General features: G+C 40.7%; 1 protein-coding gene across 1 annotated transcript in view; it reads right to left on the bottom strand.

Moving 5' to 3' along the window:
• The window catches only part of LOC115459180 (proton channel OTOP1-like), a gene marked incomplete at both ends in the record, with an annotated part of 96315 nt that overhangs the window by 24098 nt on the left and 58038 nt on the right, over nucleotides 1-14179 (bottom strand). Inside the window, 1 exon segment of the mRNA XM_030189042.1 lies at nucleotides 5455-5513. Within this exon segment, the coding sequence (XP_030044902.1) occupies nucleotides 5455-5513 (59 nt within the window).

The following is a 14179-nucleotide window of genomic DNA, read 5'->3' as shown; positions in this document are numbered from 1 at the left end:
GCCCGGTAAGATGGAGGGGGGCCCGGTGGGGGGGGGGGAGCGGCGGCGACGACCTTAGGGGGGCGGCGGGGTGGGGCACAGGGGTGGAGGATGGCAGGAGGCAGAGCTGGGGAGAAAGAGAGGAAAGGAGGGGGGCCGGGGCAACTTAAAGTTTTGATTTTTTGATGCAGGGGGAGCGGGGAGCAGCGGCGACCTCGGGCCTCAATAAAGGACGCTCCTGGCGAGCATTTTTGCCCCCTTCGCGATTTGTTTTTTGTTTTTACATTAAAGTTTTAGCTGGGCAGCCACAACGAGAGGTACAGACCTCTCGTTAGCTTTCCGGTAGTTTTCCAGCGTTAGGGCAAGCGGAAAACTTTAGTGCATCTCATTTCAATAGGGTTTCTACACAATTTGCTCATCTGCATTCCGTTTTTGTTTGCTGCTATCATCATCAGAAATTGGGCTTTAATGCATGCCAGGGTAGGAAAACTGTTTGTTAAAGGGTCATTAACTTGTTCGTTAAGTTTAGTGCATCTTGTCCCTGATCTACTATGGTCTGTTTTGCAACCTCACTATCAGGATACCCTATCTTCCCTGTTTTGGTGGTTCCTTTGAAAGATACCTTATCCCGAACCATGCACTTTTGAGCGACTGTCAGCCTTCCCCCCATTTCTAGTTTAAAAGCTGCTCTATTTCCTTTTTAAATGCAGATGCCAGCAGCCTGGTCCCACCCTGGTTAAGGTGGAGCCCATCCTTTAGAAATAGGCTCCCCCTTCTCCAGAATGTTGCACAGTTCCTAACAAATCTAAAACCCTCCTCCCTGCACCATCGTCTCATCCACGCATTAAGACTCCGGTGCTCTGCCTGTTTCTTGGGCCCTGCGCATGGAATGGGTAGCATTTCAGAAAATGCTACCCTAGAGGTTCTGGACTTGAGCTTTCTACCTAAGAGTCTAAATTTGGCTTCCAGAACCTCTCTCCCACATTTTCCTATGTCATTGGTACCCACATGTACCAAGACAGCTCACTCCTCCCCAGCACTATCTAAAGTCCTATCTAGGTGACGCGTGAGGTCTGCCACCTTCGCACCAGGCAGGCAAGTCACCAGGCGATCCTCACATCCACCAGCCACCCAGCTATCTATATGCCTAATGATCGAATCACCTACTACAACAGCTGTCCTAACCCTTCCCTCCTGGGCAGCACTTGGAGACATATCCTCAGTGTGAGAGGATAGTACATCCCCTGGTGGGCAGGTCCTGCCTACAGGAGTACTTCCTACTTCACCAGCGCGATGCTCTCCTTCTAGGAGACCTCCCTCCAAGGTAGAGGCTACCAGATTGGAGGTGGGACTTCTCTACAACATCCCTGTAGGTCTCCTCTATGTACCTCTCTGTCTCCCTCAGCTCCAACCAATTCTGCTACTCTAGCCTCAGGAGAATGGACACGTTCTCTGAGAGCTAGGAACTCTTTGCATCGGGCACACACATATGACGTCTCACCAACTGGGAGATAATCATACAGTGCTGTAATGGAGCAGGGTACAGTAGGTTTTTGTTGGGTTTTGGAGGGCTCATACTTTTCACCACAAGTGTAACAGTTAGAGTGGATTATGGGCCTGAGTCCCCTTCTCCACCATGCACTGCACTGACCACTAGGCTACTCCAGGGACCTGCTTGCTGCTCTAATAGGATTGGCTATAACATCTGAGGCTGTCATAGAAGCTGGTATATACTGTTTAATTTACATTTTTGGGGGGTGGGAGGAGGATCAGTGACCATTGGGAGAGTAAGGTGAGGTATTTTCTTTATTCCTCCAGTGGTCATCAAGCCATTTAAGGCACATTTATGGCTGTGTCGTTATTAAAACAGGTGTAGTTAACAACATCTTGGTTTTAGTCCTGGACATTTTTGGTTTGTTCCATTATGGCTGAAAAACGTTCAGGTTTTAGGAATGCCCATATCCAGCCCTTAACGCTCCCCAACATGCCCCTTTGAGATTTGGACACACTGCAGATTAAAAGCATAGAAAAAAAGACTAGAAAATGGGTTTGAAAAATACCGATTTGGACGTCTTGGCAAGAAAGACATCCAAATGCTGTTTTATGCCACTTTTTAGAAGTTTTTCTCTTTCGAAAATGAGCCCCACAGGCAGATGGATATTTTCAACCACTGTAAGTGTGCTTCACATTTGGTAAACATATTATAATGTGCTGTTACAATTCTGTACACATAGACCTAAATATCTGTTTTCCAAACTCAACGTCCTTTAAAAATGTAGACTGAATATATTCTGTGAATGCAGTTAGTACCTTACACATGGACAGATGGAAGACTCCAGTGAGAAGTAATGAAATACTGTTTTCTCTTGAAACTTGATGCAGTCTATTCAACTGAGTTTTTCCTATGCAGTGTTTTTTCCTCTCCGCCTTCATACACTTTTGCTTTCAGGGGATCTAGGACTATTTTTTGTTATTTTAATGCTGCGTCATCAGTTGTAACAAACAAATGAGGTCTCCTTCTTTAACAATAACTTAATAATGATGTATGGGCTGGATAATTTCAGCCTTTTCAGACAAATGTTTGTCATAGAATTAATTTCTGAGAATATGTTTGACTATTAATTAATTCATTCATTGTTTGATTTACTGCCAAGGGACAGCCCAGCAATTCTTCCATTTTCAGAAGGATGCTTTTAGCTCTAATAGCCTTCTTCACCTCACTTATTAACCATGCCGGGGGGGGGGGGGGGGGGGGGGAGGAGTTGAACAATGATTAAGCTATTACTATCTGCCTTAAATAGTGGTGATTTTTGCCTGGTTGAGGTCTTTTTTCTCCACTATTTTTTTATAAGATAAAATCAAATACATTAGGGATCACATAGCACAGATTAGAGCAGTTTTGAAAGATTTTCTTGGTTATATACTGCTCTAGCTCTAATTGTTTAGGTAATTAAAATTGCCCGTTCTTATTCTGTTACCCAGTTCGTTAGCTTCCCTGGGTGCCCTTTTACAAAGGCACGCTAAAAAATGGCCTGCGGTAGTGTAGATGCATGCTTTGGGCATGTGCAGTATCATTTTTCAGCGCACCTGTAAAAAATGCCTTTTTAAAATTTTTGGCGAAAAATGGATGTGCAGCAAAATGAAAATTGCCATGTGTCCATTTTGGGTCTGAGACCATACCACCAGCCATAGACCTAGTGGTAAAGTCTCACACGTTAACCGAGCGGTAAAGACCTACGCACATCAAATGTAATTTGGCGCACACCCAATATGCATGTCTGAATTATTTTTTGGCCGCGCGCATTGGACGCACGCCAAAAATGAAATTATTGCAAAAGCCATGCGGTAGCCGGGCAGTAACTCCATTTTGACATGCATGATATATTTTTAACAGCAGTTTAAGTATAGATTGTTTCCATAGTATACTGTCAGAACAATCCCTAGGGTCAAGTTAGAATTAATAATATCCAGAAAAAAAGATAAAGAGAACCAAGAATGCTTAACTAGAATGCTGAAAGAGAGTCAAGACAAAAGTTTCATAGAGGGAATGATTTGCCCAAGACTGAAATAAGATAGAGGAGTAAAGTTACTGAAGGCACTTTGGGGACAAGGTATAGAGGTAATACAACATGGGATGAGGGGAGATAATGGAAGAGGGAGGAAGAAATGTAATGTCTGCACAGAAAGTCCCTGCAGACTGGCCAAATTATCAAGGAGGAAAAGCAAAAAATAATCAGGAGTAAAACCAGGAGACCCAGAAGAAAAGTTGTCAGTAGAGCAAAGAGAATAAACAACCTGTAATAACCGTCACAGGTAATTTTCAGTAGAATGAATTCTCTGTGAAATGAAAGTGGCTTTGGCCTGTTTTAACAATGCCCTATATCTAGACTGGGGGGGTGTCGTCTCCGTTGGTTCCTTGCTCCCTCTGCCCCGGAACAGGTTACTTCCTGTTCCGGAGCAGAGACAGCAAGGAACCAATGGAGCCGACGCAGCTCCCAGCGTCATGGACTCGGGGGCGGATCGGTCCTCCCGCCCGCCCCTCGCTTCTAAACTAGGTAAGATTGCGCTCCGGGTGAGGGTGCGCGCCAGAGGGGGGTGCGCGCCGAGGGGGGGCTGCACCCGGGGGGGTGCGCAGCGGCGACCCACCCCGGGTGTCAGCCGCCCTCGCTACGGCACTGCAGAGGGGAAAGTTCATTCAGCACTTTGGTTGAATAAAGGGGCCAGATAGAAATCTTCTCCTCAAGGGAGATATTATAGAGCAGGGGTAAAAGTGAGAGACATTATAAAATAAACAGTTCTCTTTCAAATGAATGAAAGGGACATGTAAAAGCAGAACATAATTGTGGGTTAGTTGTTTGTTAAGAGACCAAGATGCCAAAAAAGTAACGATCAGCCCATGGTAGAGAAACAATACATGGGGTATGGTATGAGAAAATCCAGTAACATCTGGTGACAAGATCCAAAGTGACCACCAGTGTGGGTAGGAGTTCTAAATAGCGGTGAAAAGCCCAGGCAGGCAAGGAAGACAAAGTTAATAGACAGATGAGTAGATGGGTTGTCCACATGGATGTTAAAATTTCCTCAAAGCAACAGTGCACCATAATTAAGGCCAAATTCTGTTACTAAGGTCTTCAAATGAACCAGTGAAGTCAGAAGGAGTACAATGTGGGATTCTTTTACAAAGGCGTACTGAAAAATGGCTTGTGGTAGTGTAGGCGTGGGTTTTGGGCATGCACCGATCCATTTTTTAGTGCGCCTCTAAAAAAGGCCTTTTTTTGCCAAAAATGGACATGCAGCAAAATCAAAATTGCCCCGCGTCCATTTTGGGTCTGAGATCTTACCGCCAGCCATTGACCTAGTGGTAAAGAATCCGGGCAGTAATGACCTACACTCGTCAAATCCCACTTGGTGCGCGTCCGTTACACACGCTCAAAAATAAAAAAAATATTTTTCAGACGTGCATATCGAACACGCGTCAAAAATGAAATTACCACAAGAGCTGCGCGGTAGTCAGGCGGTAACTCCATTTTGGCGCGCATAGACGCTTACATGGCTTACTAAAAGGGCACCTAAATGAACAGGCAGGACAAAGGTTTTGAGCCATCTATATGTATCGATAAAGAATCATAGTAGAGGGAGAGTGACAGAGAAGTAATCTAATAGATACTACCTTAAGGACAAAAGGGTCCCCTCCATGTTTAATAGTACAAAAACAATAGTAGATGTTATAATGGGTTGGTAAGCCTAATTAGGGTATACAGAATTGCCATCTTTTAGAAGGTAAGTAGATTCAAAAATATTTATTTATTTTTATATTTCTTTCTAACCCAGTAGTTTCACAGCATATTTTCAAAAACAGAACTAGCTAAAAGCTGTAACAAGGGAATGGGAAAAGAACCATGTTCTTTCTTTTGTTCTTGATGTAAATTGTAAACTGTATTTTTCCTTTCAGTTTAAAACATGAAAATCATTTACCTTTCAAGCGTTTTGAATGACTGGATGATATCCTTCGCATGAAACCAAAGGAAATAAACCTGAAATAGAAATAAATGTGGACAAATATTTACATTATTCAGTTAGATAAAATGCTTCATATGTATCAGAAAGAAATATTCCTGAAATGTTAGGGAAATATACAGTTCATTAAATAGCCACAACATACTTCCACAGACAATGGTACTGAATTTTTTTTACTCCTAACATATGTTATTATATGACTATCAAAAATAGCATTTAAAGATAATAGCAGCCATTTTGTAACAGTGCTCAATGTCCTGAAAGAATTATAAAATCGCAAGTTTATGTTTATGCTTATTTAAAATTTGATGTATCAGTAAATTTTGGAAAAAAAAAAACAAAGGAAAGAGATTTACAACTCAAGTTCCTTTGACATGTGGATTGCATATGCCGAAAGGCTGACGTCAGGACTTGAGTTATTGCACTGCTTTAACAAAGTTATGCAGCTAAGTGCATCGTTCTCTTTGTTATATAAATAAAAAATGGGGGTAAATGATGAAATTACTTGTAAGTCAGCTATTGTTTCAGTAGGCCATTAGTAGTGCACAAGTATGATACCCCATCTTAATTTCAATTAAAGTTTTTGGTCATGAGAATTGATTAAAATAGTAACTGTATAATTTTGTACAACAGTTTTGCACATAATTAGATTTTACAATGTTAGTCCCTGCCTAAATTGCATGTGGTGCAAGCTGGTGTGTATTCATACAGTAAGACCCAAATTCTGTATATGGCACCAACAAAATCGGTGACAAACAAAAATGCGCTTAGCTCAATTCTATAAGGGGTATGCGTCTTTTATAGAATCACGTGTAGCACATTACTGCACCTAAATGTAAGTGTCTGGAATTAGGCCTGCTCTGAGCAGGCCTAACTGCACACCTACATTTAGGCATGATTCTATATTTATGAGCACACATTCTGGGAATGCCCCTGGAATGCCCCTAACCACACCCCCATATAGTTATGGTAGAAATTAGGTGCAGATCTGATGTGTGCATAACATCATAGGCGCAGATCTAATGTGCATCTAACTCCTAATTAAGCCCAATTAGTGCTGATAATTGGTTGTTACCACCCAATTATCAGTGCTGATTGGCTCATTATCCAATTAAGTTATGTACTTTGAGCCATATATAGAATTTGGGGGGTAAGTATTCTTGGGTAGAGAGTGTGCAGAATCATGATACATGCCTATGTATATATTGTACACAGAAACCTTTACACCTGTTGTTTAACAAGCGTAATGTCTGCATTTTCAATCTAAGCACAATTTCTTTTCTTTCTTTTTTTTTTGTTTACTTTTTATGTATAGGTTTAATATTACATTCAAAGAATAAACTTATAAATGTATTAGCAAAATCAGCAAAATACAAGATACATTGAACTTAAAGAAAATTAAGGAAACATTCCTTCAAACTTAGTCCACAATATTCTTGACCAAGATACAAGGAAATACTAAAAAGAATACGTTATTATTAATCTAAATCAATTATGCAGCAGGAAAGAGTCAAACACTCACAGCCAGTTTATACAGCATATTATATCAAGTGGGTTCATTCAAGGAAACATTTCTTTCACCCTCCTTATGAGAAATAAATTCCTGCAGTTTCTTTAGGTCAAAGAAAACATCATTAACTGCATTTAGGGCCCCTTTTACTAAGTCATGTAGGTGCCTACGCATGCCCAACATGCGCCAAAATGGACTTAACGCCCGATTACTGCATGGCCCTTGCAGTAATTTTATTTTGGGCCCACGTCCGATACGCACGTCTGAAAAATATTTTTTATTTTCTGGTGCACATAGCAGATGTGCACAGGTCATTACCCCCAAATTCTTTACCGCTAGGACTATGGCTGGCGGTAAGGTCTGAGACCCAAAATGGACGCGCGGCAATTTTGATTTTCAGGGGGAAAAAGAGGCCTTTTTTACAGGTGCGCTGAACAATGATTCTGTGTGCGCCCAAAACCTGCGCCTACACTACCACAGGCCATTTTTCAGTGTGCCTTTGTAAAATGACCCCTTAGAGACACCAAACATCTACAAGCTAATTTAAACACAAAAGATCCACCCAGAGAGAGAACTTTTGGGGATATGTTTACTAAGGTGCGTTAGTGTTTTTAACGCACCTTTAATTTTAAGGCGCGTTAAACACTAATGCGCCTATACATTGCTATGGGCGCATTAGCGTTTAACGCATGTCCACCATTTACGTGCGTTAAAAATGCTAATGTGCCTATAACACAACTTGGTTTTAAAACCAAGAATTCTTGTCTTCTTTTCTGTGTGTCTCTAGCTAGATCTGGAAAAATGTGAACCTTAGAACCCCAAAAAGATGCATTCATGTAATGAAATACAAACAAAATATATTATTTCTATCTGGTTCCAGAGCAAAAGTCACTAGAAGAGTTGTTCTTTCAGTTATTACCTCCAAAGAGCTCTCCAAAAATTCAGTGAGATTTAACTCAGGTTGAGGATTCACAGAAGAGTTCTAAGCACTGTTTCTGCTGGATTTGAGCTAGTTTATTTTAATAATATTTTTATAAAATAGGCACTTTCTTGCTCTATTAACCTAGGTGACCAGTTATAAAATTATGCTAACAGTTGTCATGTACTAACAGGATATGATAATGCCATTTAACACACATTTACAGCAGGGCCCATTTTCTGTAATGGACTCTTCAGTAAATAGCAGGCTTTAACACCTGTTCATTTTTAATACATTTTCTTATAAATAAAAAGCATTTTTGTAGTGTATTTGAAGTCTTGATCATATGAATTATGCCTGATGCACTATAAAAGTGTTTTTTAGTTATAACAAAAAGTACTAAAAATGAACATGTGATTATATAATAAAGTAACTGTGTATATATGGAGGTATTTGGGCAAATGGTGATTGCCAGTCTTGGTGATTAAGTTTATGAGTGAAAGCACTGAAGCACCACTGGCAATTTTTAAGGCCTTTGTCCTCCATTTTTTTCATGTTTGTAACATATAGAGGGGCATTTTTGACCGGGGACACCCATCTCTAAGGGCGCCCATCTCCGAGGACGGCGCCACGAAGGAGCAGGGCCAACCGTATTTTCGAATGAGATGGGCGTCCATCTTTCATTTCGATAATACGGTTGGGGCTGGCCAAATGTCAGAGATGGCCGGGTTTGAGATGGCCGGCCTCGGTTTTCACCGATAATGGAAACCGAGGACACCCATCTCAAACCCGGCCAAATCCAAGGCATTTGGTCGTGGGAGGGGCTAGCATTTGTAGTGCACTGGTCCCCCTGACATGCCAGGACACCAACCAGGCACCTTAGAGGGCACTTCTAAAAATTAAAAATAAAAATAGCTCCCAGGTGCATAGCTCCCTTACCTTGGGTGCTGAGCCCCCAACCCCCCCCCCCAAAAAAAAAAAAAACCACTACCCACAACTATACACCACCACCATAGCCCTAAGGGGTGAAGGGGGGCACCTACATGTGGGTATAGCGGGTTTTGGGTGGGTTTTGGAGGGCTCACATTTACCACCACAAGTGTAACAGGTGGGGGGGGGGGAGGATGGGCCTGGGTCTGCCAGCCTGAAGTCCACTGCACCCACTAAAACTACTCCAGGAACCTGTATACTGCTGTGATGAACCTGAGTATTACATTTGAGGCTGGCAAAAAAAGTTTTTAAAGTTGTTTTTTTGAGGGTGGGAGGAGGTTAGTGACCACTGGGGGAGTCAGGGGAGATGATCCCCGATTCCCTCCGGTGGTCATCTGGTCAGTTCGGGCACTTTTTTGGGACTTGGACCTGAAAAAAAAGGGACCAAGTAAAGTCGGCCAAATGCTCGTCAGGGCCGGCTTTCTTTTTTCCATTATTGGGCAAAGCCGGCTATCTCTTAAGCACGCCCTGGCACACCCTTGTCCCGCCTTTGCTACCCTTTCCAACACACCCCCTTGAAGTTTGGCCGGCTCCGCGACAGACTGCAGTTGAGGCTGGCCAAAATCGGCTTTCGATTATGCCGATTTCTGCGGCCTTGAGAGATGGCCGGCCATCTCCCGATTCGTGTCGGAAGATGGCCGGCCTTCTCTTTCGAAAATAAGCTGGATAGTGTTCAATTAACCCACAATATTTGGTGATATGAAATGACTCTACATGTCTAGACATTTTTGTAGTGAATAAAGGTATCTGAAAATTTCTAAAAATATTAATAGCTTCCTGGAGCTAAATGGAGAAGAGATTGATAAAGTCAGGATCAGACAAGGAATATTCCACGAATCACTACCGCCCCAGCTATTTGTACTGGAAAAGATCCCTCTAAGAAACACTACATAAAAGTAACTATGGTTACCAAGTGTCAAAACAAAGTAAAGCAAACAAACATTTTCTCTATATAGACAGCCTAAAACTGCATGGGAAATCAAAAGATTTTTCACATTTTTAGTGAAGGCAAAGAAATGAAATCTGACTTAGACAAATGTGTAACATTGACAATTAAAGGAGGCAAAATCGTGTATGATAGTTTACAGTTAATTTATGGAAGTCTCTTTTAATAATTGGCACAAGAACAATTTAAGTATCTAGGATTATTAGAAGCCTGAGCCTCAGATTTGCTACATGAACAGATCAACATGGAAATGAGCTCAAATTATATTCCGTTGGGAAAATTCTAAAGTCAAAGTTAAGTAGAGGCAATGCAATTAAAGCTATTAACAATTGGGCAATTCCAGTCAGATATACTGCTGGGAATTGTAGACTTGAAACAAACTGATTTAGAGAAGAACCAGGAAATTGATAATAAATCACACCCTACACCTATAAAGTAACATTAATAAGGCCCATGTTATATACAATGTAGAAACTGGAAATGATACATACAGGTTGGGAGATGTACAATTCTGGATAGCATTTTAGAAAATGATCTGTCAATGTAGAGCCTATTATAAAAGGCATGTTGTAATGCATGTGTATATAAGTACATAAATATTGCCATACTGGGAAAGACCAAAGGTCCATCAAGCCCAGCATCCTGTTTCCAACAGTGGCCAATCCAGGTCACAAATACCTGGCAAGATCCCCAAAAAGTACAAAACATTTTATACTGCTTATCCCAGAAATAGTGGATGTTGTGGCTACATGCAGCAGTAGCATCCATTTTACAAGTGTCCACGTGGAAATCATCAATGGAGAAACTCAACAACTTACACATGGATGGACCAACACTTACACATGCTAAGGGGTATTTCAGAACTTTTATGTGTGTGTACCACTTACACAGGTATGTCTGCCATTTTAGCCCCACCAAGCTGTGGGAAAAAGGGCCCTGCGCTGGTGGCGGGAGCCATTTTTCCAGTGCACCAGGGCCCTTTTTACCGTAAAAAGCCCCCAGCACATGTGGCCATAAATAAATCTTTTTGTTCTTTCAATTTGGGGTTGCTGCCCAAAATGAGCACTTTTAGAAAACCTTTATGTGCCCAGGAGCAGCTGTAAATCAAAATGTTGATAAATTACGACATTCACATGCATTTGCTTTCTGAAATGGAGAATTAGATTAGGTTAGATTAGATTTATTATTTGTTTTCTGTCCTTATCCAAGGTGAATCACAATAAGAACATCCATAAAATATACAATAGGCAAAATACAGAAACAGAAAAAAATCAGAATACATCCCAAGTACATCACTCAGGGTACCTTTTACAAAGGCACGGGAGGGCTAATGCACGAGTAGCATGCACCAAATCAGCCATACAGCCAGGGTAGCACAAGCACCCGGTGGTAATTCCGAGTTCAGCGTGCACCGAATTCCACGATAGAAAATATTTTCCTTTTCGGAGGCACGTATTGGACGTGCGCCAAGTGGCATTTGATGCGCGTAGGTCATTACTGTGTGAGTCTTTACCACTAGGTCAAGGGCTTGCGGTAAGGTCTCAGACCCAAAATGGACGCGCTCCAATTTTCATTTTGCCTTACGTCCATTTTCAGCAAAAGTTTTTTCTGCTTGTGCCCAAAACACGCGTCTACACTACCACAGACCATTTTTTCAGCACGCCTTTGTAAAAGGGCCCCTTGGTTTTAAGTGAAAAGTATCTAAGAATAAGAATAAAAAGTAAATATAATAGAAGAAATAGTAATAAGAGTTTAAAAGCATGGAGGGGTATTTTTAAAAAATGCAGTCCAAAAAAAAGTCCTGCTCATAAAACAAAAGGCCATCTAACAGCCAGAACAGGAAAAATGTCTAGATCTCCTGTTCTATTATGGCTGTGAGATTGACATTTTTGCACTGAAAACGTCCAAAATGAATAGCCATTTTCCAAACTGAAATGTCTAACTTTTGCATGACCAAAAAACAGGGACATGAATGTCTGTCTGGCATCATTTTCAAAAATATGGCCACACAGATATCCCTGCAGAACAAAGGAGTAGCCTAGTAGTTAGTGCAGTAGATGGTAAACCAAGAGACACAGGTTTGAACCCCACTGTAAATCTTACCTACTGTACCTGAATATGCACCACTTCGACAGCCTTCAGGCTTGCAGGTGTCAAATACTGAGGTAAAGTAGGTATTTTTCTGTTTTTGGATGGCTCAGAATTATTTTTTTCAAGTTGAAATGGGACTTGTTCAGAATGGCCATAATACCTGCAGCTGACAGATTCTGGTTTTCCTTCCCAATTTCACTTTCAGGGGAGAGGGAAGGGGACAGCCACTACTTGGGGATTGAGGCGGGTCATGCCTTAATTTCTCCATTGGTTAGCTGGTGAGTTAAAGCAACTTTTATAACTTGGACATGACTAGGACATGACTTTTATAACTTGGACAGGTCTAGGTAAAAATGTCCTTTTTAGATATGGACATTTCTACCCATTCAAAAATCTCTGTTGGGCATCTTACTTTTGGGCCCCCCCTAGACCTAACCAAAACACATCCCCTTGCTATTTAGACAAACTGCAGTGTGAAATGTCCAAATTCTGACTTTCCAAAATCAGGATTTGGTTGTTTTTTTAGGCATTTTAAGACTTCCATCTGCTTTGAAAATGAGTACCTTAGTGTGCACAAGAATCTTATCTAGCACTGCTGCCTTTCAACTGGACATAACACCAGAAAAGGGAAAGCTGCACACATCTCAGTGACAATGCTGTGATGTCAATGAAGGTTTGTTGCATATACCGGACAGTTAGATAAGCAAAGGTCAGATAAATGAGACTCTACTGTACAGTGATTTACAAACTGAAGTGGAAAGACTTTTTAGAAAAAAAATGGCAATACGAATAATGAATGGAACTTTTGGAGCATAAGTACTAAGTATTGCCACACTGGGACAGACCAAAGGTCCATCAAGCCCAGCATCCTGTTTCCAACAGTAGCTAATCTAAGTCACAAATACCTAGCAAGATCCCGAAAAAGTTCAATACATTTTCTGCTGCTTATCCCAGAAATAAGAAGTGGATTTTCCTCAAGTCAATTTAATAATGGTCTTTGGACTTTTCCTTTAGGAAGCAATCCAGACCTTTTTTAAACCCCACTAAGCTAACCGCCTTTACCACATTCTCTAGCCATGTTGAATGAAGAAAAATTTCCTTCAATTTGTATTAAATTTACTACTTTGTAGATTCATTGCATGCCCCCTAGTCCTAGTATTTTTGGAAAGAGTAAACAAACGTCTACCAATTCCACTCCACACAGTAAAAAATACAGCTAGGCATATTCTCTAAAGCTCACCTACATTTTATAGAATAGGCTTAAATTTTCACATGGTATATAGAATATGCCAAGCACGTCTCCACGTGACCAAATTTGGTCAAGACCATTTACGCCATGTTGTACTTGGCATAAATCCCGATGCCTAAGTTAGGCGCAGAGTGGATGTGTTCTATAACAATGCACATAGATTTTAGAAATTCTCACACCCCGCCCATGGCCACTCCACATTTTCAACTATGCGACTTTGAATTTATGTGCATCACATTACAGAATATGCTTAGCGAGTTGTACGTGTAAATCTTAATTAATCCCAATTAGCACTAATAATTGCTTATTAACATCCAATTTACAGTGCTGAATACTACCTGGCCAATTCCCTGGCAGCTTGTAATTTCCTTTGATGCTCAATTAACCACCCATCTGCTTGTTGACTTGACTCATTCTGGTCCATTTTCATAGATCATTCTTTATATGATAGTAATGTCTCTTGGCTCAAAAATAAATAAGCAGGTGTATATCCTGTACAGCCGTGCAACGTATATATATATACATATATAGATAGATAGATAGATAGATAGATAGATAGATAGATAGATAGATAGATAGATAGATAGATATAGACATTCTACTCAGAAAACCTTATAAAGATTAACATACTCTAGTAACGTTGGACGAGCAATATAAAAGAACACTTGCATTCATCCTCTCTTTGTTTAGTCAATTTGAAATGTTCAGGTCTTTAATTCTGGCAACAGATGAGAAGCTACTATGAATTTTTACTGATTGTATATATGTCTCTATGCTATGTTTTTATATGTTTGTTTTTATCATTGTGATTTTATTGTTATGTTTTGAATGGCTGTAAACCACATTTGATGTTTGCATACCAATAAAGTGGTATATAAATTTTTATAAATAAATAAATGAAGAATCTTTATTCTCTGGAAAGGATTCGTTCCAGAGATATGGTGTAAAAGGCAAGAATCAGTGAAAAAGGTCTGTTTT

Source organism: Microcaecilia unicolor, unplaced genomic scaffold (genome assembly GCF_901765095.1).
Source record: "Microcaecilia unicolor unplaced genomic scaffold, aMicUni1.1, whole genome shotgun sequence".
Lineage (NCBI taxonomy): Eukaryota > Metazoa > Chordata > Amphibia > Gymnophiona > Siphonopidae > Microcaecilia > Microcaecilia unicolor.
This window is presented reverse-complemented; position numbering and strand designations above follow the sequence as displayed.